We start from the raw sequence: 15,262 nt of genomic DNA, 5'->3' as shown, positions 1-15,262 counted from the left end.
GCTTCTGATCCAGCTCCCTACTTACACAGCTGGGAGGCAGCAGATGATGGCTCAAGTACGTGAGCTCCTGCCAGCCACACGGGAGACCCAGACAGAGTTCCTGGTTCCGGCTCCTGGCCCAGCCCTAGCTACTGCAGGATATTTGGGGAGCCAACCAGTGGACGGAGGATCTCTGTCACTCTACATTTCAAGTAAATAAACACGTCTTTAAAAAAACAAAAACCATTTCATGCTAAGTGAAGGAAGCCATACATATAAAGGTGAACTATATGATTCAATCCAAGGAAAATGCTAAAATGCTAGTGACAGAAAGCAAATCAGTGGTTGCCTGAGACCAGGAGCAGGTACATAGAGGATTAATTCCAAGGGGGCAGGAGACAACTTTCCAGAGTGGTGAAAATGCTCTATGAAGGTACTTCAGAAAGTTTGTGGAAAAGAAAATTAAAGGTTCATTTTGGGGGCCTGTGCTGTGGTGTAGTGGGTAAAGTTGCCATCTGCAGTGTTGGCATCCGATATGGGCACCGGTTCAAGTCCCAGCTGCTCCACTTCTGATCCAGCTCTCTGCTATGGCCTGGGATAGCAGTGGAAGATGGCTCAAGTGCTTGGGTTCCTGCACCTGCACTTGGAAGAAGCTCTTGGCTCCTGGCTTCGGATTGGCTTAGCTCCGGCTGTTGCAACCATTTGGGGTGTGAACTAGCAGATGGAAGACCTCTCTCTCTCTGCCTCTCTGTAACTCTGCCTTACAAATAATAATTAAATCTTTTTTAAAAAAAAGAAAAGAGTTCATTTTGGTGCAAAACAGTTTTGAAATTCAAGCATAGTTTTTCATATTACACATTTCCCTTGAACTTTCTGAAGACTTTTGTATCCGATCTTCACTGTGGTATGACTAAGTCTGTTGAGCAAATCATCCCATTGTTCACTTAAAAATGTGTGAATTTCAACTGTATAGAACTGGTATCGCCCCGAGCACTGTTTTAAAACACACATATTCACACATTACAGAACTCGTCTTCAGAGCCCTCTCAAAGACACATGCAGCAAGTAAGTGATGAGGAATTTACCTGATCCCAGTGTTTCAGGGAGAGGGTAGACAGCGGTGTGGCATTAGCAAATTCAAGATTTGCAAAATGCCAATCAAGTATTTGTCTGTCTCTTGATGAGAGATATACATCACTGCAAAATAAGAACAGGGGAGCACAGGGTTGTTAATAGAGACACTCCGACTCTTGTCAAACAGTGGGCACAGCTGATGCCAATGGATTAGGCTGCAATCTGAGCCAGGGACAGTGCCTCAAGCACAGAAATTAGAAGCTGAGGGCAAGTGCTGTGGCGCAGTGGGTTAACCACCATCTGCAACGCTGGCATCCTATGTGGGCGCTGGTTTCTAGAGCTGGCGGCTCCACTTCTGATCCAGCTTCCTGCTAATGTTCCTGGAGAAGCAGAAGATGGCCCGAGTACATGGGCTACTGCTTCCCACTTAAGGGACCCGGATGAAGCTCCTGGCTTTGGCCTGGCTCAGCCTTGGCTGCTGTCTCTCCCTCTCTCTCTGTGATTCTGACTTATAAATAAATAAATTTTTAAAAATATTAGGGCTTTTTCTGTCTCATTAACTGCTTTATCCTTGGTGCCCAGAGCAGTGGCAAACTCATCTTAGAAAGCAAATGACAATGGGACCACATTTGTCTGGGGAAAAAAAAAAAAAAAAAAAAAAAAAACCTCTTAATTTGAGGTCATCTTATATTACAACAGCTTACTATAAAGTCTTTTGTTTCCTATTCTAAACAGCACACGGATTTTATAGCCCACAGTAGCTATCTGTGGAGGTGGACATGCTCACATCACAGAGCACCAACAGTCACCATCCAACTCCATTGTCAGAAAGCGGAACAGCTCCCCAGTTCCACACTGACGTAAGAGCAGGGGATCAGAACCCTGGCAGGTCGTCAGATGTTCTCCGATATGTTTCATGTATTGAACAACTTAAAATTCACTCACTGAGCATAAATAGTTGACTGTGCTTTGCAATTTTCATTTTAAATCTAACACAGAAAGAACAGTAAAAACAATCCCTCTCAGTGGCTGTGTGTTTTCTCTTACCTTGGAGGATTAGCTTCCAATTCTTGAAGTTTCTCTTCTAGCTTTCCTTGAGTTTCAGCCAATTCATCATATTCCTGATAAAATTAAGTGAATCTGATTGATCCTGAGGGCGAGGTATCCACCCTGCTTACTGCTACAAGTCTACGGTCTGGGACACTTCCTTCGAGCTCAGGTAATGGACGGGAAGTATGACTCAATTTAAGGGTGGGGTCATGAGAATTTGGTTCTCAAAAACAAGTTACAACTGTGTGTCTGAGATAAGACTGGAGCAAGAGGGGGAAACATGAAAGAGAAAAATAAAGGAAGAAATACACTAGCATGTTCCAAAGTATGGATGAAAAATGACACAACTACTGCTTCCTGAGCGCTGACCATATCAACGGCCCTGGCATAAACACTCCAGATGCAGGATTTCATTCAAGCTTCATGCATACCCACAGTGGAGTGCTACTGCTTTACAGTCACATGGCTGAGATACCAGCTTCGGGATTCAAGCCACAAAATTTGACTGCAGTGTTTTTGTCCATTACTATTATTCTAAAAGATGAAGGGTAAACTAAGGAACAACTAAACTGAGATTTAAGTAAGGGAAAATGATGCAGACTGTTACGAAGTCATGAAAGGCTAAGAGTTCTGCAGGAAAAGCCATTTCAGCCCAAAGGAATCCGCTGAGCCCCCACGCTTCCTTGCACCAAACCCTCTTGTGCATGTCAGGTGCACTTGTGACTGGCTGCTAGCTCTCTCGCTTCCACAGTTCCCCAGATCTGTTCTGTTTCTTAGGACTCCAAGGAGGCGAAGGGAAGCAGGGATGCACCCCCACCTTGCAGAGAGCAGTCAGATCCCTGTGCTTGCTTTTCACCAGGAACTCAGCAGTAATGTCCCTGGGTGGCTTCACTTCAGCTGCTTCTTTGTACTGCTGATGGAGTTCTTTAATTTTCTCTTTCAAATTTACCATCTAAAAGAGAAAAGTAAAAATTCACCATTCTAGATCCCCATGTAATTCACCCCGAATCACATGTCCCCTTGGCTTTGGTCCCTCCTCTGAACTGCTAGCACATCAAAAGTTTCAAAGTATCAGGTCCTTGGAATTCTTAAATACCTGTTCTACTCTGCAAGCCATTTAGAAATTCAGGGGAAAAGCCAATCGGGATTACCTCCAGGGTATCACAATACCGTCAGACAAGTTAAGACTCTCTTGGCCTTCCAAAATAAATGAGAGGACAAGTAGTATCTTATTTAATTTTTTTAAAGTATTGAAATAAATTTAATTTCCAGGAACAACAAACTATCACCAATTTAACTTAGAATTACTTTGGGAAATAAATTGTCATAATTTGTTTTTTTAGTAAAAGATCATATCACATGAGGAACCTCAAGGAACCATTTTTCTTTCCTATTTATTTATTTATTTATTTATTCATTCATTCATTCATTCATTTGAAAGGCAGAGTCAGAGAGGGAAAGACAGAAATCTTCCATCCACTAGTTCACTCCCCAAATGGCTATAATGGCCAAAGCTGGGATAGTCCTAAGCCAGGAACCAGGAGCTTCTTTGGGTCTCCCACATGGGTTGCAGCACTTGGGCCATCCTCTGCTGCTTTCCCAGGCACGTTAGCAGGGAGCTGGATCAGAAGTGGAGCAGCCGGGACTGGAACTGGCGCCCATATGGGATGCCGGCGATGCAGGCTGCAGCTTTACCCTCTATGCCACAATGCTGGCCCCCAAGGAACCATTTTTAATGTCAGTTTTTTGGCTTCTGATAGTACTGCACAGAACAGCGACATAAAACTTGAGACTGGAGGCCAGCATTATGGTACAGCAGGTTAAGCTGCTACCAGCCAACACTGGCAACCCATATCAGAGTACCAGTTCAGTTCAAGTCCTGGCTGTGTGCTTCCCATCCAGCTCCTTACCTGTGTGCCTGGGAAGGCAGCAGAAGAGGGCCGGAGTACTTTTGGCCCCTGCCACCTGTAGGAGCCCCAGATGAAGTTCCAGGCTCCTTGCATTAGCCTGGCCTAGGCCCAGCTACTGCAGGTACTTAGAGAGTGACCCAGCAGATGGGAGATCTTTGTTTCCTTCCCACTCCCTACCCACGTCATTCTGCTTTAAGAAAAAATAAATAAATAAGATTTATTTATTTGAAAGTCAGAGTTAGAGAGAAATCTTCCATCCACTGGTTCACTTCCCAAATGGCTGCAATGACGGACTGGGCCAGACCAAGCCAGGAGCCAAGAGCTTCTTCTAGAGGCCCAGAGACTTGGGCCGTTTTCTGTTGCTTTCCCAGGCACATTAGCAGGGTGCTAGATTGGAAGTGGAACAGGCAGTACTTAAACTGGCGCCCATATGGAATGGCAGGGCTGCAGGCAGTGGCTTAACTTGTACCACAGTGCCAGCCCCTGCTCTGCCTTTCAAGTATATAAAACAAACCTTAAAAAACAAACTTTACGAAACCAAAAACCAAAAACCTTGATACTGTGCCCCACAAATATGCCACTAGTTGGCACTTCTCAAGCCACTCTTCTCACTCCATCCTGCACATAAGCCAGGAAGGCGAGCTCAGGCCCAGTGAGAATGAAGTGAGACTCCAGGAGCAAGGTGCACCCGAGCTGGCATCAGAAAGCTCTGTCTCCAGCACAAGGGACCATTTTCTCCGCAAGCCACATGATGAATGCAATGGGCAAGATGAGGAGAAACAAATGGCTATACTTGGCCAACCAGAGCCTAGTGAAGAAGTGCTCGGCTGAGGATGGTGATACTTTAACCCCAGTAACTGTGGCAATGAACGGGGGCTGATGTGTTGGGCTTCGTCAGTGAGCACCTGGCCCTAGCACAGCTCATTTCCTTCTCATCCTAGAATGCAGCCAGAGGATGCTAGGCAGCTTTGGAAGAGTCACAGGGAACCAGATGGTGTGGAAGGCAGGCTCTGTTTCCCCTAGCAATAATTTGTCAACCATGACACCAGAGAGGCTCTGGCCACTCTATTTTCTTATTTATGATGGAGCCCCACTTATGCAGGCCTTCTCTTCCATGCACCAAAAATCCCAGAAAGGCTTTTACATTTTCTAAATTAAAGGCTTTCCCCTCCATTGCAGCTTATTCAGCTATAGAGAAAAGAGAAGTTCACCTTATTAAGAAGTTCTTTCAATTCTTCCTGAGTCTTCACTATCTTCTTCCAGTGTTCAATCTGCTCATCTTTGACATGTTTTTCTTGTAACCTAAGAGAGACAACGTGTATGCCCTGGCCACACAGTTGGTTCTGCGGCACAAGACAGATACACACTGAAAACATTCACGGGGGAGTTGGTCTTTAGGGCTCCGGCTTCCTGCTAGTGCACCCTGGGAGGTAGAAGTGAGGGTTCAAGTAACTGGGCCCCCGCCACCCACACAAGGGCCTGGACTGTGTTTCTGCCTCTTGGCTCTGGCCCTGGCCTTGAGGACAGAGCTGGCAGACGGAAGCACACACTCTCCCTCTATCACATAAAAATAACAATCAAAGGCATCAAGGGTCTTGGGAACAAGAAAGCTGACTGATGGGAAGTTATTATCCAGGCTACATTAAACACTGCACAGTATCATAAAGGTGGTGAATTTTAGGATTCAAAAGGTCTTAAGGGTCATGTAATTGTTTTAAATGCCTTTTTACTCTGGGAGTTAATATTTTAACTAGCTAAATGAGACTTTCTAAAAACTTAAATAGCAAACCATGACAGAGTTCACTATTCAATAAAGCAGTATCACAGTACTTACTGAATGACAACTTCCAGAGCCTGGCCAAGGGACACAGGCTTATTATTGAGAACATTGAAGTCTAGCTGATGACTTAGGTAAGATGTTGCTTCTAGCAGCCGGTTAAACTCTTGTTCTACCATTTCATCCTTCTCTTTAGGAACCTGAAAATTCAAAGTATAGCAGAGTTGGTCCTTGTAAGACTAGACAACCAGCCATGAAAACACAAAACCCTACAGTTAAAAATGTCAAAATATGTACCTCAAAGGTTTTACCTTTGAGGACAATGATTTGAATTTTCTTTTCTATGAAGTGGTCAATTCCATTTAAATGAGACATGAAATGTTTTGACCTCAATACTCCCCCTCTTCTCCCACTTCTGCCCCCAAGCTGGGCCTTCTACCTGCATTAACAGTCACAAGGGTTACAGTGGAGCTAAGTGAAATCACATGGAGCACAAGGTGCACTGAGCTGACAAGCACTGAATTGAGCTGGGCTGACATGCAAACACCACGCTGGAGAAGTCCAGAGAACAAACACAGTGTCAGCACACCTGAGGACATTCCCGAATCAGCATAAAGTGGGAAAAAGAAGAAGCCCAAGATACCTGCTTCCCCTGCAAAGATGACAGAATTTCAGGTGAGAGTAGAGAAGTAGTGAAATCCATGGCTACTGAAAAATGCACTCGTCCCCTTACAGTCTCCTGCAGGGAAGTTCAGAGTTCAATGTCCAAGGCTCTTAGACTCCTCAGTTGTGGCTCCTCACTGCTGTAGGTGAGGTGAACAGATCACAGACCATGCCTCTAGGCCATGCTGTGCCCCTCCACTGAGCCATCAGTGAGGTAACACATGTCCCTCTGCTCCTGCGTAATGCTGTACCAAAGTAACCGACATCTGTATTCCACCGCTGAGCTCATGGCCAGCATGAGAAAAGGAACAAGCATGTCTAAGGCAAGCATCTCTTGCTCTAAGTTGAGTACCAACTGGGAAATGGATTCAAAACTTTTGGAATCTCCTTTTATAGTCAACCGAAAATCAGCAACCAGAAACAAAACACTGAAGTTCTAGTTAACAGTGATTGCAGAATGACCTTTTACAATCAGAGGAAACTGGTGTCAAGACCATCACAGTAAGATTCCACCTCTCAAAACACCTTAGTTTTTGTCCAGTTCATCTAAACGGAAGATTTCAAAGCCTGAGCCTCTGCCCCTTCACTGATCCCACAACCAACTCCACAGATGAGCCACTATGTGGCACAAAGATTCTGGCAAGAAGTGCAGTGAGCTCAAACAAGAAATGGAGGAGGAATGCACCTCTTCTTCTGAACTTAAATGAGACACCATTGCTCTAATGAACACCACACACAAAGCATCAGGTTCTAGAAGGCTAAATATTGGCCACATCTCAGTATCCGTGCATCACACACACACTCTCAGCCGAAAAAGAAAAAAATCTAAATCTCTTCTGGTTTGTGTGGAGAAATGAGGCAAAGAATCAGGCTCTTGAGGCTTGGCACAGATCAGGGAGGTACATTACTTAGTACATAGAAAATATCCGTTCACCTCCACAGCCAGAAAAAGAGCTCCTGGTGACATCCCTCCTTGTTTTGACCACGTAGCTTTAGAAGCTGGTAAGGAGCTGCTCTTACCAGGAATTTTGTTTCCCTTCTAATCAGTTACTTTTCCTCATTGAGAATGAGTATGGTCATCTACAGAGCAACTCAATGGAATTCTGCTCAGAAACTTGCTATTTCTACTGTGACTCCTACAATGCTAGATGTCTACAATGTCTAGATGTCTGAATCTGGTTCTCCTTTCCACAGGTATCATCAAGTCTACAAAGTTAGGAGATCTTAACTGACCACAGATGCTTTTCCTAGAGTACAGACAGGGGTGGCTCTTCAACGCCTGGGAGAGGACGCACCGCATGCCTCTGCCGCGGGGAAGACTGTGCCAACGCAAGTGCGCAAGGGGGCGGATTAAAGCTCCTCCAGCGCCAACTGGATGGCCTGCTTCAGACAAGCTTTAATCTCCGTAGGTGACAGTCACATAGGGGAGTTCATACTGAAAAAGGACACAGCACTAGGCTCAGTCACTGGGGTCCAGGGTGTGTGGTAGAGAAATATTTAAAGGGACACTGTCAAGGTTAGAGGAACCAAATTTGACCTTTTGTTTCTTCCCTCTGTTTGCCCAGCTGCCCACTTGATTCTTACACTTTCTCCTTTAGTCCACCCACACCCTCCCCCCGACAAAAAACCTGATGTTTTACATGCGCTTCCAATGACATAACCGCAAATGGCACCAGCCCAACATATAGGCGCAACTGTACAACAACAGACCAGTGTGAATGCAGGATGGAGAGGGTCTTCGAAAGGAAAAGACTGAAGTGTCACGCTTTTAATGGGTTATTGTAAACAGTGAGGAAAATGATTTGAAAAATTATGAAAAAAATACCTTGACAGTGTCCTTTTAACCAGTGCAGCAGAGAGAGAAATAAACTGTAAATAACAGCCCAACAGCCACGTAAGTTTAGTTTTGTATGACAGCGGTAACATCAGGCTTTACACACAGAGCATGGCGGAAGCATTCTGCTTTGCTCAGAAGCTGCAACCACCAGAGTATAAACAAGGAACAGGCTGTACAGAGACCAAACGGGAAAGGTTAAAGCAGAGAAACGGCCAAAAGAAAAGCAATTTAAAAAACGCAGGGAGGGAGAGGTGTCCGAAAGCAATGAGGAGTAAAGCAAGTCAGTAAAAGTGGAAAGGGAAAACAGGACAGTAAACAGTAATAAAATCAAACAAACAAAAACCACACGGAAAGTCTACTGCCACGCTGAGTGACACCGGGCGGGGCCCGACCGCTGTGACCTGAGAGCACGCGGTCGGCAGTGAGGCCCCTCTGCTTTAGAAGGCTAAATATCATGATGGAGCTGCAGTCAGAGAGAGCCTTGCAACCTGGCGATTTTCCCATTAACTTTAAAATTTCACTTTGAAATTAAGTGAATATTTTGTAAATAATAAATAAAGCACTTGTTCATCAGGAAATCAATACTGATTGAGAGAAAAACCAAAATATGTTTTTAATATATTTTCATCTTGAAACCAGCTCGAAAAATAAGCCATGTTCTATTTAATACAGCCAAACAATGAAAGAACTCTAGGAAGCAACTACTTTTAACTTCCGAACTACCAGTGCTTCAGGTCGCTTCTCTCCTTGGATTCTACTGTTCTACAAACAGCTAAGAAGCTGAAACAGTGATGGTCTCACAGCAGTGATTTTAACTTTACTAAAGGTCCAGATTAAGAGGTTACTTCAAGAAGTCTATAGGAAAATGGAATCAAAAGCGAATTTTTTTGAAATCCAGGCATAACTTTTTCAGAATTTTTTTTCATTTATTTTATTTGAAAGGCAGAGTTATGAGAGAGAGGGAGAGAAGGAGGGAGGGAGGCAGAGAGAGGTATCTTCCATCCACCGGTTCACTCCCCAAATGGCTGTAACGGCCAGAACTGGACTGATCCAAAGCCAGGAGCCAGGAACTTCTTCCAGGTCTCCCATGTGGGTGCAGGCACCCAAGCACTTGAGCCATCTTCAACTGCTTTGCCAGGCCATGGCAGAGAGCTGGACTGGAAGTGGAGCAGCCGGGACTTGAACCAATGCCCATAAAAGATGCTGGCGCCACAGGCAGCAGCTTCACCCCCTACACCAGAGCGCTGGCCCCGAAGAATACAGCTTCTATGAACTTTCTGAAGACCCCTTATATACGGATTTCAAAAACTTTGCATTACAATAAACTTATCTTTTAATTCCATTTCCCACAAACTTCAGTAGTATCCTCATATTTCATCCTGAAAAAGGAACTCAACAAATAATTTCCAAGGATGCAGCACCACAACAGAAGGCAGGTAACAACCTGTACTAGGACCTGGGAGGGACCAGTTATACACGATCTTCTATCAAAGAAGCACACAAAAAGGATGGCATCTTACACAGATTTTGATTCTAATGCTTCAAAGCCATTTATTTCTCAATGGAACCCGCAGGTAAACAGTTCCTTCAGGACTAAGACTCTGTTGAGCCACACTGTGTTCCGTGGGCTCAGTCCAGCCTGTTTTGGTCCCGTAGCATCCCAGATGCTTATACAGGGCATTCCTGAACAGGGGGGGAGGGATGGAGGAAGAAGGGTGCAGCTTGTGTGGAAATAAACCTAGGGAAAGCCAAGTAACTTTCTGGACAGGTCCCTGCCCCTACAAGAAATAATTCCAAAGGAATGCCAGCTCTCCTTGGCTCTACCTCTGGTCGCAGTCTACCATTTAGGTCTTTGAAAACGCACATCCGTCTTACTCCCAGCCTCAACAAGCTCTTTAGCAGCACAGCAGAATGGAGTTAAGTGCAGCAATGTTCCAGGTACACAAATTCTGAGAATCAGCCTGTAAAATCCTCACGAAGAGCTATACTTTGAAAGAAAACTATAATGTCCAAACCTGGCCAAAAAGGGCCACAATCCATCTCCACCTCCCCCTTGCTCAGACCATTATCCATTTCTAGACTATGGCAAAACAAAAGATTAAGATAAGCTCCTCTGGTAAAATCTGGAAGAAGAAATTTACAACTGAAGAGTCTCTAATTTAGATTCCCCCAAACAGCCAAGGGAAAGGAGAGGGAGCCTTTACCCCAAGGGGACAATAAGGACAATAACCATTTTTACCAGATACAATTCATTGTGGTTCTATATATGGCGATTGCTGTCCCTTTCATCCTTTAAGTTCCCAGAAATCATTTAGGGGACATAAATGACTGACAGTTCCTTAAAGCAGTGAAGAAGGTACACACTGCATGCCTAAGTAAATTACTCCAGCAGGTTCCAGCACAGTGGAGGCATTCAGCAACTTCTGTTAAATGAATAATAGAGTTTATAAAAGCAAAGCCACTGTTAAAGCTATTATTTTCTTTTTTAAAGCTGTATTTATTTGAAAGGCAAAATTAGAGGGAGAGAGACAGAGGTCTTCTGGCAGCTGCTTCATCCCCCAAATGGTTGCAATGTCCAGGGCTGGGCTAGGTTGAAGCCTGGAGCTCCGTCCAGGTCTCCCACATGGGTGCAGAGGCTCAAGGACTTGGGCCATCTTCCACTGCTTTCCCAGGCACATTAGCAGGGAGCTGGATCCGAAGTGGAGCAGCCAGGACTTGAACTAGCACTCATGTGTTAATCCACTATGCTACTACATTGGCCCCTAAAACTATTATTTGAGGGGGAAAAACTATTTGGGAACTTCAGGAGCATTAAAAAAAAAAAAAAAAAAAGCCATTGGGGGCTGGCGCTGTGGTGCAGCAGGTTAAAGCCCTGGCCTGAAGCACAGGCATCCCATATGGGTGCCAGTTCTAGTCCCGGCTGCTCCTCTTCCGATCCAGCTCTCTGCTATGGTCTGGGAAAGCAGTAGAAGATGGCCCAAGTCCTTGAGCCTCTGCACCCATGTGGGAGACCTGGAAGAAGCTCCTGGCTCCTGGCTTCGGATCGGCACAGCTGTGGCCGTTGTGGCCATCTGGAAAGTGATCCAGCAGATGGAAGACCTTTCTGTCTCTACCTCTCTCTGTAACTCTTTCAAATAAATAAATCTTAAAAAAAAAAAAAAGACATTAGATTTTTTACTTTTTTTTTTTTGGACAGGCAGAGTGGATAGTGAGAGAGACAGAGAAAGGTCTTCCTTTTGCCATTGGTTCATCCTCCAATGGCCGCTGCGGCCAGCGCATCTCGCTGATCCGAAGCCAGGAGCCAGGTGCTTCTCCTGGTCTCCCATGCGGGTGCAGGGCCCAAGCACTTGGGCCATTCTCCACTGCCTTCCCAGGCCATAGCAGAGAGCTGGCCTGGAAGAGGGGCAACTGGGATAGAATCCAGCGCCCCGACCGGGACTAGAACCCGGTGTCCCGGCACCGCAAGGCGGAGGATTAGCCTGTTAAGCCACAGCGCCGGCCTAGATTTTTACTTTTATAAAACGCAGGGGCTGGCAGTCAAATTTTTTCCCATCTGCTTGGAAGGCAGAGCTGAGGGCTGGCATTGTGGCATAGAAGGTAAAGCCGTCTGCCACATGTGACACCAACTATCCTGTAGAGGCAACAGTTTGAGTCCTGGCTGCTCCATTTCTTTATCCGGCTCCCTGTTAATCGCCTGGGAAAAGCAGCAGAAGGTGGCCCAAGTTTGGACCACTGTCACCCATGTCAGAGACCTGGACAAACTCTTGGCTTGAGCCTGGCCCAACCCTGGCTGCTGTGGCCATGTAGGGAGTGAACCAGCAGACAGAAGCTCTCTCTCTCCCTCTCTCTCTCTCTAATTCTGACTTACAAGTAAATAAATCTGCAAAGCGGGGGTGGGACGCAGAGCGACAGAGACAGAGACAGAGAGATCTTCCATCCATTGCAGCTTTACTCCCCAAATGCCTGCATCCGCCAAAGCTGGGTAGGTTAAAGCCGGACGTCAGAAATTCCACTTGGTATCCCAGTGGATGACCAGGGACCAAGCACTTGAGTCATCACATACTGCCTGCCAGGATGCATTAGCAGGAAGCTGTACTGGGAATAGAACTGCGACTCTGACCAGTATGGGATGAGGGCATCCTAAGCAGTGGCCTAACTGACTGTGCCCCAGAGCCTGCCCCGGTAGTCATGATTTTTAAAGAGAAGGGTGGTATAGTGGTTAAGACACTTCCATTCTATGTGGAAGTGCCTGGGTTCAAGTTCTAGCTTCTATTCTCTATTCCAATTCCCTGCTAATGCACATCCTAGGAGACAACAGGTGATGGCTCAAGTATTTGGGACCCTGCCACCTATACAGGAGGCCAAGGTTGCGTTTCTTTTTTTTTTTTTTTTTTTTGACAGGCAGAGTGGACAGTGAGAGAGAGAGAAAGAGACAGAGAAAGGTCTTCCTTTTTGCCGCTGGTTCACCCTCCAATGGCCACTGTGGCCGGCGCGCTGCGGCCAGAGCACCACGCTGATCCGAAGCCAGGAGCCAGGTGCTTCTCCTGGTCTCCCATGCGGGTGCAGGGCCCAAGCACTTGGGCCATCCTCCACTGCACTCCCGGGCCACAGCAGAGAGCTGGACTGGAAGAGGGGCAACCGGGATAGAATCCGGCGCCCCGACCGGGACTAGAACCCAGTGTGCCAGCGCCGCAAGGCGGAGGACTAGCCTGTTGAGCCGTGGTGCCAGCAAGATTGAGTTTCAGGGTCTTGGCTTCAGCCTGGCCCAGCCCTAGCTGTTACAGGCATTTGGGGAGTGAACCAGCAGATAGGAGCTCTTTGAATGTCTCTATGTGTCTCTCAAATAAAATAAAATAAAGGGTAGAGAAAGACTGTTATAAAGGTCCTGAAGATGATCCTTCAAGGGAACAGAAAACCCCAGAAGGCACAGAGGCTTCTGTCAAAACAAGAACAAAACCAACAAACCAAAAAAAATGATAACCTAGTCATATTTCCATGGCATAATCAGCTGGCATGTTGCTCTGCTAACCAAAAGGATGGTGGTGGGTTTGAACCCACCCAGGGATAACTGCTAGGGTGAGCATCGTGGTGCAGCAGATTAAGGCACTACTCTGGATGCCCACAGCCCATTCGGTGTTCCAGCTGGAGTCCTGGCTACTCAGCCGCCAATCCAGCTCCCACTAGTGCATTCAGGCGAGGCAGATGATGGTTTAAGTACTTGAGCCCCTTCCACCAAAGTGGGAGACCCAAATGGAACTCCAGTCTCCTGGCTTTAGCTTGCTCTAGCCTGGGCATTTGGCAAGTGAACCAGCAGATGGAATATCTATCTGTCTCTCTCACTCTGCCTTTCAAATAGATTAAAAACAAACATGGAAACCATTTCCTTTCATGTGTTATCTTCCTAACAGTTGAACATTCCCAAGAAGAAAATCAAAATCCAAGTATCTCAAAGTAGTTACAGAGCCTTTGCATCTCACGTGGTGACCAGACACACACAGTCCAAAGTGGACCAGAGACCTTGTAATGCACACAGTATCACAGCTCTGCAGGAGTTTCAGACTCTTCACTACCCCTCCCCCAAAAAGGGGCGGGGGGGGGGACTAAAGCCCTCAAGTTCACAGGAGGCAGGGAAAACCTTCACAGTCACTTCCCTGTCTCCCCAACCTCCCATGCTGACTCTCGCTGGATGGTCCTAATATGGATGATCCTTTTTCCACCTCTTCCACATCCAGTTCAAAGTGATTACAGCTGAGGTCAGAGTGTAACTCCACAACTGGTCAATCTGAGGGCTGCATTAGCTCTGTTTTTTTACAGGCTTAAGGTTTGGGAGAGTCCTTCTAGTTCTAGGGATAACCTTAATATCTACATTACTTTATATCACTGTACCTCTCTCCATAGGGCAGCTCTTGATTTAGCCATTCAGCACCACAAAATAAACTTGTGCTGTCAAAAACAAACACAGAAGCTTAACATCATTGCTGCCAATGTAGGACCATGGAGAACAGCAATGTAAACTCTTTTAGGATCCCTGTGATGGCCGCGGCGGCCATTGGAGGGTGAACCAACGGCAAAGGAAGACCTTTCTCTGTCTCTCTCTCACTGTCCACTCTGCCTGTCAAAAAAAAAGAAAGAAAAGAAAAAAAAGACAACATGACAGGGGCCAGCGCTGTGGCTTAGCGGGTAAAGCCGCTGCCTGCAGTGCCAGCATCCCATGTGGGCACCAGTTTGAGTCCTGGCTGCTCCACTTCCGATCCAGCTCTCTGCTATGGCCTGGGAAAGCAGTAGCAGTTGGCCAAAGAGCTTGGGCCCCTGCACCTGCATGGGAGACCTGGAAGAAGTTCCTGGCTCCTGTGGCCCAGCTCTAGCCGTTGCAACCATTTGGGGAGTGAACCAGAGGGTGGAAGACCCCCTCCCCCACCTCAGCCCGCACCTCTCTGCCTCTATCTCTCTAACTAACTCTGCCTTTCAGATAATCTTGAAAAAAAAAAAAAGACAACATGACAAGTTATGTTCATAACTCTTGAGTAACTGCTGGCCTTGTACAGAATGGCAAAATTAATTTTTATGTAGCAATAACACAATCATCAAATTACCTTTTTTAACTGAGGCTATCCACAAAAAAAAAAAAAAAAAAAAAAAAAAAAAAAAAAAGGAAACATAACGCCATTTCATCCAACAGTTCACTAAAGAAAAATCAATGAGTAAGTGAATTTTTACTCTAGGTAGGTCCTGTTGGCTCCTACAGAAACAACTAAGGGAAGTGCTTGGAGAGGAAGACCCAGCTGATGGAATCACACACTCATCCACCCGGCTTCCCTCATCAGTCAGGTGGAAATTTGAGCCAGAACACCAGCCACTGGGTCTGTTTCCAACTTTCTGACTACAGCGCAGAATGGAGGAATGAAATTATCAACCTACTTAGCCCTCTATATTTCTAAAGCCATGAGACACCAGTTGTAGTTATAGGCATTC

The 15,262-nt window shown here is 46.0% G+C and overlaps 1 protein-coding gene across 2 annotated transcripts in view; it reads right to left on the bottom strand.

The window, feature by feature from the left end:
• Window positions 1-15,262, bottom strand: part of KDM1A (lysine demethylase 1A) — a 78,613-nt gene that overhangs the window by 8,416 nt on the left and 54,935 nt on the right. For both annotated transcript variants that reach the window (XM_062190601.1, XM_062190602.1), the window contains 5 exons: window positions 5,848-5,990; window positions 5,225-5,315; window positions 2,921-3,055; window positions 2,101-2,174; window positions 1,065-1,176 (listed from right to left, as the gene is read on the bottom strand). In XM_062190601.1, the coding sequence (XP_062046585.1) occupies window positions 1,065-1,176; window positions 2,101-2,174; window positions 2,921-3,055; window positions 5,225-5,315; window positions 5,848-5,990 (555 nt within the window). The remainder of the gene's footprint in view (window positions 1-1,064; window positions 1,177-2,100; window positions 2,175-2,920; window positions 3,056-5,224; window positions 5,316-5,847; window positions 5,991-15,262) is intronic.

Source organism: Lepus europaeus, chromosome 5 (assembly GCF_033115175.1).
Source record: "Lepus europaeus isolate LE1 chromosome 5, mLepTim1.pri, whole genome shotgun sequence".
In the NCBI taxonomy this organism is placed as follows: domain Eukaryota; kingdom Metazoa; phylum Chordata; class Mammalia; order Lagomorpha; family Leporidae; genus Lepus; species Lepus europaeus.
The sequence above is the reverse complement of the archived record's forward strand: the minus strand, read 5'-3'. Positions and strand labels throughout refer to the sequence as shown.